At 38.0% G+C, this 13,100-nt stretch overlaps 1 protein-coding gene across 4 annotated transcripts in view; it reads right to left on the minus strand.

Annotated features, from left to right (window-relative positions):
• The window catches only part of TRPM6 (transient receptor potential cation channel subfamily M member 6), a 191,754-nt gene that overhangs the window by 24,484 nt on the left and 154,170 nt on the right, over nt 1-13,100 (minus strand). For 3 of the 4 annotated variants that reach the window (XM_049896190.1, XM_049896192.1, XM_049896189.1), the window contains 6 exons: nt 9,553-10,700; nt 9,258-9,370; nt 7,724-7,847; nt 3,861-3,952; nt 2,277-2,335; nt 243-268 (listed from right to left, as the gene is read on the minus strand). In XM_049896190.1, coding sequence (XP_049752147.1) covers nt 243-268; nt 2,277-2,335; nt 3,861-3,952; nt 7,724-7,847; nt 9,258-9,370; nt 9,553-10,700 — 1,562 coding nt within the window. The remainder of the gene's footprint in view (nt 1-242; nt 269-2,276; nt 2,336-3,860; nt 3,953-7,723; nt 7,848-9,257; nt 9,371-9,552; nt 10,701-13,100) is intronic. The other variant, XM_049896191.1, reaches the window with a different exon arrangement.

Raw genomic sequence — 13,100 nt, forward strand, 5'->3', positions numbered from 1 at the left:
CGGAAATAACTGGAGAATCACAGTAAAACACATGTAATAAAAAAAACCTTTAAACCAAGTAGCAATCCCGATTTATCTGGAGAAAGATATTCAATCATCTACTCTTCTACGGAACTTCCTACTTTGTATAGTAGACAAAAATCATAAACAGAATTTCCAAAAATCTCAGCAGGACAGTGAACCTTAATCATTAATAAGATAAAAAAAAATAAATAATGAAAGTTGTAAATATAAAAACTTACTATCAACTCCATTTGAACTTCTCGACCTGTTTGAAAAAAATGAAGTTATTTAAATCATGCTTTAAATTGTTCAATGATCAAGAAAGGAAAGAGTACATGAAACAGTTAACAACACAGATTATATATTCGGAGCCCTGGTGGCATAATAGTGAAGCACTCATGGCTAACCGAAAGGTTGGCAGTTCCAACCCACCCAGCGGTTCCACAGGAGAAAGACATGGCCATCTGCTCCCATAAAGATTATAGCCTAGAAAATTCTATGAGGCAGTTCTACTCTGTCAGACGGGGTTGCTATGAGTCGAAATCAACTCAATGGCAACCTAACAACAACACGCACACATATATAAAGATCTTTGAAAGGTAAGTATCAGTTACATCTGCCCAATATCTTTATCAATAAACAGCATACTGTCCCACAATTATTTTCATAGAAAAATTGGAGCACCAGATAGTCATGGAAATCATTTACTATGCTCAAAGCTAACTGAAAGCAGTTTTTTTTTTTAATTAGCTATGTGATCACACAACATATATAAGATTTAACTGCGTTTGTGATGTTTTGGGTCAATTAAACTAAAGGGTTTCTGAACTATGCAAAGCAGATGCCTACAAAGGAGCCTGTCAATGTCTCTGGACAAGCCTACAAATCAGTTTCATTAGCCCACGTGGCCCCTAAACGTTCATGGGCTGAAATTAGCTCTCTTTAAATTGTTACTTGCCCTGCTCAAGTGCACAAGTGGCCACAGGCGAGTCTGAATAAATGCATTCAAAGAATATCTCCAGTATTTAAGGTCCTTAGGGAAGAAAGTACAATGACAATTACTGTTTAATTTCATGCTGCAATAACCCACGACTCTGCATGAGCACAAACTAGTGAACCTTTGGGTGAAGAGAGTCGTGTGCCCTTTGAGGCAGGCTTGCACAGAGACGGTGATGGGAGCTCCAGAGGAAAGACTGTCTCAAATTGAGCTGACTGCTGACCGAAAGTCACCTTCTACCTGCTTAGTATGAACTGGCCCTCCTGTAGAGTGGTGGGGTAAATAGGTTTAAATCCCTCCCCACCTCCACCCCCAACTCTGTAGCTCCGTGGATAGCTAATTTGATGATATAACTGGAAAAATCCACACAATAACAAAAACAAAATAATCTCTGCTTGGCTGGTTTTCAAAATTTACTTCTCTGAATAAATAAAACTCAAAAAAAAAACCCAGAAAACCAAAAAAGCCAAACGAGCTGCCACTGAGTCGATTCCGACTTATGGCAACCCAACGTGTGTCAGAGTAGAAGTGTGCTCCATAGGGTTTTCAATGGCTGTGACATTTTGGAAGTAGATGGCCAGGCCTTTCTTCCAAGGTACCTCTGGGTGGATTCGAACTGCCAAACATTCAGTTAGTAGCTGACAGCTTAACTTTTTATTTCTCTGAATAAATAAAATTCCAGGAGGCTATTTAAATCTATAAGCATGTGAGTTCCCCCTCTCCCTTGCCCTATCCCCACCTTGTCCCTTTCTCTCTCTCTCTCTGTTTCTCTTTCTCTCTCTCCCAATCCTTATGGCTTTGGCAAACAATTGGAACATTACTGAAAAAAACAAAGGAAAAAAAAATCAACCTCATGAGCTAAAAGGAAAAAATAATTATTTTTAAAACTAAAAATTAAATGTAATTAGATCTTCACTCCAAGTCTTTTTATTTAGGCAAAGGAGATTTATTTTCCTTCTTCATGCAAATGCACAATCTTATCTACCAGAAAAGCCACAATAATCATTCCATTTTTGGCACTGAAAAGGCAAATGCTTAATTTGCTGTAGGAGTGTATGTCTCATTATATTCTTAAAAGGAACAGAGGTGAGCGCTTATTGCCAGAAACAGGAAAACTTGAAGAATAAATGATTTTCATTCTTGCTAACAAAAGAAAAAAATATTGTTAGTTGACCTGCACTTGTTTCCCTTTTCTGGCCATATTAAACTTTTGCTCCCAATTAGGTTAAAAAATGGAAGTCAAAGATGCTTAAAGAGAGAAATTTAGAATACTCACAGGGAGTTCCTGTTGAGGTTGGTGCCCCTGGAATTCCACCACGAGTTTTTGCTCAGATCCTGAGCAGAAGGGAGAGATCATTACATGTACACCCAAAAAACAGCCATCCCAAACTTCCAGTAAAATGTTCACAAAACATACCCCATGGAGAACGGATTTTTCTTTTCCTTCATCTAGTCCAATATTTCTCTTTTAATCTATATACTAAACGCTAGCTAGAAAGATGCCTGATGTTAACACAATATAAGAATAATTAACTCAATGTAGTAATGGACTTTAACAGAGTAAAATTACTTTTATGGGGACATCTGAAGAGAAAATGTAAAATGTGCAAGTGTTAACAGAAAAAGGAGTGATCAGTTGTCATGACAGGAAAGAAGGGATGGAGGTCAAAGTTGACAGACAGCAACCATGATTACATTAGTATGTCCTATCATCAGGAGATTGTCATTGCAGTTGATGATTGCAGTTTACAGCAATGATAAGTCCTCTACTAATTGAAATATTTAAAACAACACTATTCGCGTGTACATCATTCTATTTCCTATGAGATTCAACTAATGTTTCTGGAGACTTAGTACACTCGGGGCATTGCTTTAGGCAATTTTATAGCTGTTCTTTTCGTTTCTCATTATCAATATTCTCATAAGAATGGCATTAGCCCCATTTTAGAGATACAGCTAATGAAGGTGGCAGTTTAATTGACGTACATAGCTTTGTAACCTAGAATTGGCAAAGCCAGGATTTGAACATAAATTCCCGCCTCCAGTGACCATCAAGTAGCCTTACATTTGACTTTCAAAGTCTTTCACAGATTACACTCTTACAAGAACCTCTGAGTTTGTCAGTATATATATGTTTTCCAAGTTCATCTATATAACGTTCAAAGTAAGACCAAAATTGGGCGTCTTGGGATACCCTAACTAGATCAAGCTTTCCACACAGTGAGCGGCACTAAAACAAGGCAGATATTTGTAGATGGTAAAATTAGATAGACTGCAATATCAGAGAATCTCAGCATTGGAGAAATTCTGATGGTCCTTCACCCTGTGATGCTCGAATCCCATCTATCACATCTGCCAAGGGTTTGTTCAGCCTACACTTGAAGAACTACAGAACTCACTGTTTCCAGAAATAAACCATTCCCTCCTTGGAAATCTCCAGTTGCAAACAATTTCTCCTCCAGTTTTTCTCCCAGTAGCTTCTATATGCTGATTCTAGAGCCACCCCTTAAAACTGTGTTGAAAAGATCTTATTTGTCTTCCACAGGAAAACTTTCATATATTTGCAAACAGTTTCAAAAACTCCTAAATTCTTTCGCATGCTAAACATCCCCAGAATAAATTACCAAATGGATAGGTAAATTTTAGAAGGCAGAACAAGGAAAGGATAAGGTATGGGTTGGAAAAATTAGAGCAGAAATTCAATGGGTAGCTTTGAAAAAAGATCTAAATTTAATGCTAATAAAAAAGATAAATATTCGTAAGTAAAAAGACATAATAAGGTAAACAGACACAGTCAATGAACCGAAGAATTGTGTGTGCAAGTGCTATATTAAAAAACTGTCAAATAAGATGTTTTTACCTCTTGAGACTGCTTTAGGTAATCACTGATTTGCACAGCATGTCGTTTGATTTCTTTACTTCTCATCTTCTGATATACGTAAGGTTCTAAACCTTGTAAAAAGGAAGAAAAATTGGAGAACACATGAAAATATTTTAAATTAAAATTACAGTTCTCAAATAGAACCTACTGAACACAGTACATTCCTCTAAACTTGGATATAATTTTCCTTTTCTGTTTTGCCCAAGTTTTACCAAGTTACCTTTGTCCTTTTATCTTCTCGAGTGGAAGAACGTTATATATTCTGTTCCTAATCTTCTATACTTACATTTTTAGAGCCCTGATTTCCCAGTGGTTAAATGCCACAGCTGCTAACCAAAAGGTCAGCAGTTCGAATCCACCAGCCACTCCTGGGAAACCCTCTGGGGCCATTCTACTTTGTCCTATAGGGTTGCTATGAATTGGAATCAACTGGATGGCAATGGGTTATAGTTACCTTCACTTTTATAACAAACTTACATTTCTCTATCAAAATAAGAAAAGTTAAATTATCCATGTTGTTGTTGTTAGTTGCTATGAAGTCAGTTTCAACTCATGGCAACCCCATATGTATAGAATAAAACTGCTCCACAGGGTTTTCAAGGCTGTGACCCTTCAGAAGCAGATGGCCAGGACTGTCTTCCGACGCACCTCTAGGTGAGTTTGAACTGCCAACCCTTTGGCTAGTAGTCGAGTGCTTAACAGTGTGTGCCACCCAGGAACTCCAAATCATCCATAAAACCAACCAGCCAACCAGCTAAACAAACTCATTGCTGTCAAGTTTGATTCCAACTCCTAACAACCCCATAGGACAGAGTAGAACTGCCTCATAGGGTATCCAAGGAACACCTGCTGGATTCAAACTGCTGACCTTTTGGTTAGCAGCTGAACTCTTAATCACTACATCACCAGGGTTTTCAAATCATCCATAGCCTCTCCTATAAAACAAGATCTTTAGTAATTTTTTTACATTCACTTTCCCCTGCCCCCTATCTCTCATGCTTTATTTAAAATATGTGGAATTTTAGTTCTAAAATGTTAGGAACTAAATGTTAAGCATCATAGTCCAAAAAACCAAACCAAACCCATTGCCATCAAGTCAATTCCAACTCATAGCGACCCAACAGGACAGAGCAGAACTGCTCCATAAGGTTTCCAAGGAGTTCCTGATAAATTCGAACTGCTGACCATTTGGTTAGCAGCTCTAAGGTTACTTTTTAAAAAAGCTAGAAAGGGAATCAAATTGGTTTAATTGTTAGCCTTTTCTTTAAAAGTATGGTGAGGATCACTACAGTTGTTTTTTTTTTTTTTTTTTAAATATATGGCACTAACAGAGTTGACGGCATATAGTAGGTGTCCACTAACCACTTAATCAATGACTGACTGGATTAATTCTGAAAACATTATTTATTAAGAGTCACTGGTTATCCTTTGTCATAAGACCGGAAGAACCAGATTATGCCTGGCTACCATTGCTAAACATTTTGATCAAAGACTCTGTAGAAGAATCCTGATCAAAATGAGAAAAATGCAGAACAGAATTTCAAATTCTCATGGAATCCAGGCTTTCTGGAGCCACTGATGTTGGGTGAACTTCTGAAAATACTGCCCTGAGATAATCTTTAATTAAACCTTAAGCCTTAAACCAAAAATATCCCCTGAAGTAGTCTTTAACCCAAACAATAGTTTAGCTCAATTAGTAAAGAATGACTGCCTTGAGCATTGTGCTCTTCTTTGAACTGTCTACGTGGGACCAAACTGACAACAACAACTTGAAAGATTATATAGAAAATTTAGGGAGCAGTGAGTTTGAGTTAATGTTAATGGGGGAGGAGCAACTCGGAAAAGGAGGGTGAAAATGGTTGCACAATTGGAAGAATGTAACCAATGTCACTGAACTGTACGTGTAGAAATTGTCGAACTGGTATATGTTCTGCTGCGTATATTTTCAACAACAATAAAATAAAACATATATTTTTTAAAAAGTCACTAGCTAAATGTAGAAGATAATGGTTGTATTTTTTTTTTCCACCTAATGACTTTGTGCTGGAAAAAAAGTATGTAAGAAGTGCAGACATTCTACTAGAAAATCATAACACTTCATATATGATATTCTTTACTATGTTTGAATATCATAAAATTATGATAAACATTGTTTCAATGATAGCACAGTATTATAATTCAAATAAAATACCTATAGGAAAAACTGAAAATATACCTGTTCTTTTCATAGTCACTTTTTTGAAAACCTTACTTGTGTAAGAGAGCTACCTAATACATCATTTCTCCCTACCTCTCACCCACCCCATCCCCCACACACACATACACACAAATTTTTAATTTTTAGAATTCTTTTTTAACTAATTCCTAACTTGGACAAGTTTCAAAAAGGAGATTCTCAACTCCAGATGTTTTCCAGGGAAGATATTGGGTACCATCACCCCCTCAGACTAGCAAATTACTTGGGGTAAGCCTATTTCTCTAAGTCATCTCTCCCTTTCTGATTTGACTTAATGAAATTCTTTCCCAGAATGCTCCTGTTACCCATATCTTGCTGTGTTTGAAATTCATTGGAAAGAATTTAAATAATTCTAGTAAGAACCATATACAATAACCCTAATATTAATTGCACTATTTATAAAAAATAGAAATGAATACTATATAATACAATTATATAATATTTATAAATAAAATGAATATATTTATAATTGGTCCCACAACTATTTCTTAAGGTGTGGGAACTGATTATTCAAAATTTTGGTCTTTAGCAAACTGTGTGATTTGGGTTAAGATAATTAAGTCCTCCAGCCATATCTGTAAACTGAGAGAGTTCTCGATGACTTAATTTCTAATGTCTCTTTCAGCTTAAAGCCTACCTGATTCTCAGTGATTTAAGAGACAATTGAGTGTTTTTAAAATATAAATCAGAATTTCTCAACCTTGGCACTGACATTTTGAGCCAGATAATTCTCTGTTGTGGGGACTGTCCTATGCATTGTAGCACGTTTAGCAGCCTCCTGGCCAATATCCACCTAGTAGTACCCTCCACCCGAGTTGTGACATCCCAAAAATGTCTCCAGACTTTGCCAAATGTCCTAGTGGCAGAGTGGTGGGTGGTGCAAAACCACCTCTTAATTAAGAACTACTGATATAAACATACATCATAAACACAGCTGGGCTTTAAAGGAGCATGATAACATAAATTTCAATACGATGCCTATTTCATCTTAAGTTTAGTATTCCAAATAATTTTAAATCTTTACGACCCCTCAGTCACATAGTCCCCTCTGTTTAAAAACATAAAGATCCCTTATTGTCTAGTGCAAGAAGTTCAAAGTTCTCATGATTGCTTTCCATTCTCTTCATAATCTGCCCTCTTCTTATCTATCCAGGTTTATTTCACATTCACATTATTGCCCAACTCATAGTCTTCATTCCTAAATGGTTGATTCTCTTCTCTTTTCTACAAACACCATGATTATTAAGCCTAAGGGATATTGATCACAGAATAAACGCTCTACGCGGGCAGTAGTAAATAACTATAACTCAGTGCAATGAGTTCAGGAAATACCCTGAACCAGGTTCAACAGCTCTGAATGTTACAGACTATCTAAATCTCATTTTTTCCTTTCTGGATTCTAATAACCATTCAACTAAACAAATGGAAAATGTGACCCTTTCATAAAAATTAAAACACCGAAAAGGGCTGTTTTCCTTAGAATGTGTCATCACCTTTCCTTTCCCTCGTTTCTACTTAAAATAAGAGAAGGGATCACCAGTGGTCTAAAGACCCTACATTGAAAAAACTCTACCAAAGCGTTTGAAAACGGTAGACTGTTACATACTTATCTGGCTAAGTTTGGACACCGTGAGCCAGTTCTTGCTGCACTCCTCTTCTCCTGAGATGCTATTTTCTCCTGGCTCTGAATTCAGTTGGTCACTTTGAGAGCAAGTGTTGACCGTTATGACCTGGAGAGAAAGGCGCTCATTAGAACACAGTGAGATGTGCAAACATTTTAAGTGACATGAGTGGAGGCACCATAGCAAAGAGCAGTGGTTGTCAACCTTGGTGAACATCGAAATCACCTGGGAAGCTTTGAAAAAACTCCTATCACTCAAGCTAGCAAGACTCGGGCATCAGCGTGGTTTCTATTTGCAGTCATGACTGAGAACTACGATGTGGATCAGGGGTTCTCAAACTTGAGTGAGCATCAGAATTACCTGAAGGGCTGTGTTAAACCATAGATTGCTGGGCTCCACCCCCAGGATTTTTGATTCAGTAGCACTGGAGCGGGAGGAGGGGCAAGAATTTGCAGTTCTCAGACGTTCCCAGGTGATGCGCAGGCTTCTGGGAGGGAACCACATTTTGAGAACCGTTGATATTGAGGGGGAAACACATTTAAGGTTTGGAGTCGAAAGAAAGAAAGAATCTCAACCCTTACCTATCATCATATACAAAAAATTAACTCAAAATAAATCTAGACCTAAACGTAAGAGCTAAAACTATAAAACTCCTATAAGAAGCATAGGAGAAAATCTTAGTGATTTGGAGTTTGGCCCCCCAAAAATTTTGATACGATACAAAAAGCATAGGCTTTAAAAGAAAAAAAGTGGATTTCATCAAAATCAAAACTTCACGCTCCTCAAAGGACATTTATGAAAATGAAAAGGCGAGCCATAGACTGTGAGAAATATTTGCAAAACAAAGGGCTTGTATCTAGGATATATAAAGAATTCTTATAACCCAGCAATAGGAAGACAAACAATCCAATTTTTAAAATGTACAAAAGATCTGAATAGACATGTCACCAAAAAAGATATATAGATGGGAAATAAGCACATGAAAAGATGCTTAACGATATTAATTACCACGGACATGCCAATTGAAACCAGCATGAGATACCACTACACATTCACTGGAATGACTATACTTTAAGACTCTGCATACTAAGGATTGGTGAGGGTGTGGAAGAACTGGAACACTTAAACACTGCTGGTGGGAATATAAAATGGTCCAACCTTATTGGGAAATATTTTAACATTTTCTAACTTACAGATACATTTACCATATGACCCCAACAGTCCACTCTTAGGTATTTATCAAAGAGAAATGAAAACATATGTCCACACAAAGACTTGTACACAAATGTTCATTTTGGAATACTCAAAAACTAAAAACAACTCAAAAGTCCTCAACACATGAGTAAATACATAAATTGTGATATATCCTCTCTGATAATGCTTAAGTCTGTATCTTCACTCTTTCCCATAAAATACTATTTTGTGTACATGACACTCTTCAATAAAGAGAAACCAAGTTAAAATAGGCCATGACCTCAATTGCCAAAAATCTGAAAGACAGAATATGGATAGACTTACTGGCACCTGGGGTCTTTGTGCTTTCTTCTTTTTCTTTGACAATTTCCTGTCTTTGGTTAGAATTTTTGCTTTGACCCATGCCGATGGCCCTATATCTGATGACTGTGAAAGATCTGTAAGGAAAATAGTTCACAAGAGGAAGAAAGTTTAAGACAGCACAGGGAAACTACGCTGTTTTACAGAAAAGGCCAAGAAAATGGGGAGAATGGTAAAGCAGTCTAAAGTAATAGATTTTTTTAAAAATTAGAACAATGTAAAGGACTTAATACAATTAAAAAAAAAAATTCCTCCTTACTTTTAATCTTACTGCTCTTTATCAATTTCTCTTCCTTGTGGAATCTAAAACTATGACTCCTAATGAAGGACCTGCTTCTGCGGAGAGGATTGATCCAGAAGGAAGAGTTTGGCTGGAGCCAGGGTCCCACCTCCGAGCAGTCACTACACTGGGCCAATCTTGTTGAGTTCTCGGATAAGGATCTCGCCTGGTTTTGCATCTGGCTGGGTTCACTCTGGCTTGAGTCACTGTTACAAGTGGAGGGTAAGCAGGTTTGCCATTTTTTCTTGATGCTACACATACCAGTTTCATCACCTTCGGAAAATGCCCAGTTCACATATCCACCTCCAGTCCGCATGCTCTCCGCTTGGGAAGGAAGGGAGGTTGCTTTCATGGGTGCAGGTTTGGAACTCAAAGTGGGTAGAACTTGCTCCCCCTTGTCTTGTTTGGCTGGTACCTGAGTGATTGGCTTGTACTGCTCCTTGGGTTCTGCTACTGACCCCTGGTCTGAGAAAACTGGTGTCTGCCAACTCAGATGAGTAGGGACCTCACTCTGGACGACCTGTTCAGTTGCCAGCATATCTGCCCCTGCTTCCTCAGATGGTCTGGACAGAGACAAAGTAGTTTCTGCAGAAAAAGGAACTTGCTTTAGATTAGAAGGGACCAGGAGAAACTGGCCATTCTTTGGGTATGTTTGCCAATTAAGGGATGCCCCAGAAGCACCTATACCATTTTTTGTTTCTTGCTCCTTCTGGTCATCGTTTACATTTGGAACCTGTCTCAGACTACTGTCTGTAATCTCAAGAAGGGGCCCCCTTTCCACTTTGGGGGGATTTTGGCCTCTGGCCAGCCTCTGCAGCAAAGAAGGGGGCATGCTATAATACTGGTATTTCTTCTCCCCAGAGATCTCCATGCTGCCTAGAACCTCTGCACAGATGACATTGCTCCAGCTGTGGGGAAGTTTTCTGCAAGAACAATGCTTTCTGTTGACCAGGAGAGCCTCATCCTCTTGCAAGGTGTCAACAGCAGAAAGGACTTTTAAGGTATCCACAGTCATGGCAGAAAGGTCCTGCAGGTGTCCCACCTGGCTGTCCAAAGACAGTAAGGAGTCCTTTATAAAAGACACCTTCTCGTTCATTTCTTTCAGTTGGAAGTACATCTCTGTAACCCTAGTGGTAAGAGAAGGGAGAAAACCAACAAACACATTAAGCCGATGGCAATCTGCTTTGCTCTCTTCCTGTCCTGTTTATATCCTTAGATAGTTCCTCAGCCTTAGCTGCTTCCCAAAGTTAGGTCTATCTCCTTCCTTCTTCTCTCTCCAGTATATACTCCAGTCTGGTGATCCTGCCCACTCCTATAGTTTTCATTATCACCCCAATGAGGAAAAGTTAAAAATCTACATTTCCAGCCCTTGTTTCTCTCTACTATTTCAGAACTAAATTTCCACCTTCCTGCTGGTTATTCCTTCAATCATCTGATTAATCCTTCCATTTTTATTCATTAATTTACATGACAAATGTTTAAAGCTCTTCTCTTGGCAAGCACTGGACTATTCTGGTGAGGAAAGAAAATCCTGAGGAAGAAACCAGAATGATAGGAAGAGAATCAATTATCAAATATGCAATTGGGAGATGGGGAGGCCTTTACAGAGCTTAAAAAACAAAACAACAAACTCCAAGTTTGCAGTTTAAATAGGATTCCCAAGTTCCAAATAAAACTATATTCACAAAATGTCTGAGGCAATTTTTTTTAATTATTTTGAAAATGTTAACCCAATATTATCAGTTCCAGCTATTGATTCTCGTGAAAGCAACACAAGATAATCTTCAGCTATGCAAGTACTACACAAATTTATCATTCATATATGTTTCCTAAATAAAGTACTTAAAGTCAGCCTTCAAGAGTGGTCTTTCTTTCTTTTATTCCTCTGCTTCATCTTTATTCTTTTTTTGGTGGGGGGAAGGAAGATACTTTCCAATTTCTCGATAGTGAAAATCTCTGATGAACAGGAATAAAGCAAAAAACAGCAATCGAGGGAATCTAACCAACAGTTTTATGGCTGACACGACAATATGCAGAATTAAAAAATGATCCCCAGTCTTATTTGGGGGCAAAGGAAGCAGTGGTTATATCATCAGGCTAAACACCTCACGCTGTATCAAGTACTTTCCAAAGCAGTGTTAGACTTTCCCTTTCTAGGACATTTCTCCAGTCACATGGATTGAAAGATCTTCCATTTCTTCTTTCTGGGAGCTTTGTAGGTAGGTATGAAAAAATAAAGAGGGTGGTGTTTTCAATTTTTATTATTTTCTGTGCGGGTGGAGCCATCTCTTTCCTCCTTCTGCTATACAATTCAACTTCTATAACTCAATGGAATCTTAATAAAGGCTTCCTGACCCTCTGGAAACTGCAAAACCAGAATTGGCAAGGATGATGAGGGAAAGAGCACAAAATATATGTATATTCCCTTCCAAATATGCTTAATTAGTACCTCTCCATCCAGTTCACTGTTTCATCTAATTCAAAAACAGTGCAATCTGGACAGCAGTAAATGGAGACTCATTAAGTTCCATTAGCAGTCACAGCCAATGGATACAATAGAAACCAGCAACTATTCACAGCAACAGGTAACGCACTACAATAGGAACCTGTTAGACGAATAACCTGGTCACCCTCAAATTGGGTCCTCTTGCTTTTACAGGCACTTATTTTCTAAAGCTCAATGTCCTGTGAAACACATTTTAATTATATTCCTAGACCACCAACTACATTAATTTACTCTAGCCCTTCAGTCATTCTGACATGTAAAATAAACTCTTCTGATTTTTATTTCCTCTGAGCAAGGTAGGAGGTAGGGGGAAGACCAGAATGGTTATTGTTTTATTGTAGGCCTTCAGACAAGATACTTTAAAATGAGATATTAACAAGGATCGTTACGATCATTGTCACCATCACCATAATAGTCACTAAGTGCTCACTACGTGCCAGGAACTTTACAAAGGCCCTGCATGTATTATTTTATTTAATCCACCTAACAAGCCTGTGAGATAAGCATTATCATTGTTCCTTTCGTAGAAAGGAGATTAGGTCATGTGGCCAGCGCCTCATGGCTGGTCAGTAATGAAGTCAGCCTTCAAACCCAGACAGACTGACTCCATATTGGATGGCATTAACCACTGCACTCTAGTACCTCCCAGTAACTTATCCGAGATCTAGGGCAAGGTTCTTTTGGGTTCCTAGACTCCCAGGGAGCACTAAACAAATTACACTAACATTTCCAATCCTGGGCGGTATCTATAGACGTTCCTCAAAAAGGTTCCATGGTCAAATAATGATGGGACCTGCTCAAACTATAACTCTCTGTTGTTGAGTTACTATATTAAATTTTTTTTCAATGCAGCATTTACCAAGTATAACATACCCAAACATGCTTAATGTGGAGGAACACCTAATAACATCTTACTCCACAGAACAGAGATAGAAGTGTTGGCTTACACTAATGGAGTCAAAAACAAGTCAGCACTCCAAATATGGAGAGTGGGACCTAGCCAATTAAATACTGTAAAAAA

This window comes from Elephas maximus, chromosome 9 (assembly GCF_024166365.1).
Source record: "Elephas maximus indicus isolate mEleMax1 chromosome 9, mEleMax1 primary haplotype, whole genome shotgun sequence".
NCBI lineage: Eukaryota > Metazoa > Chordata > Mammalia > Proboscidea > Elephantidae > Elephas > Elephas maximus.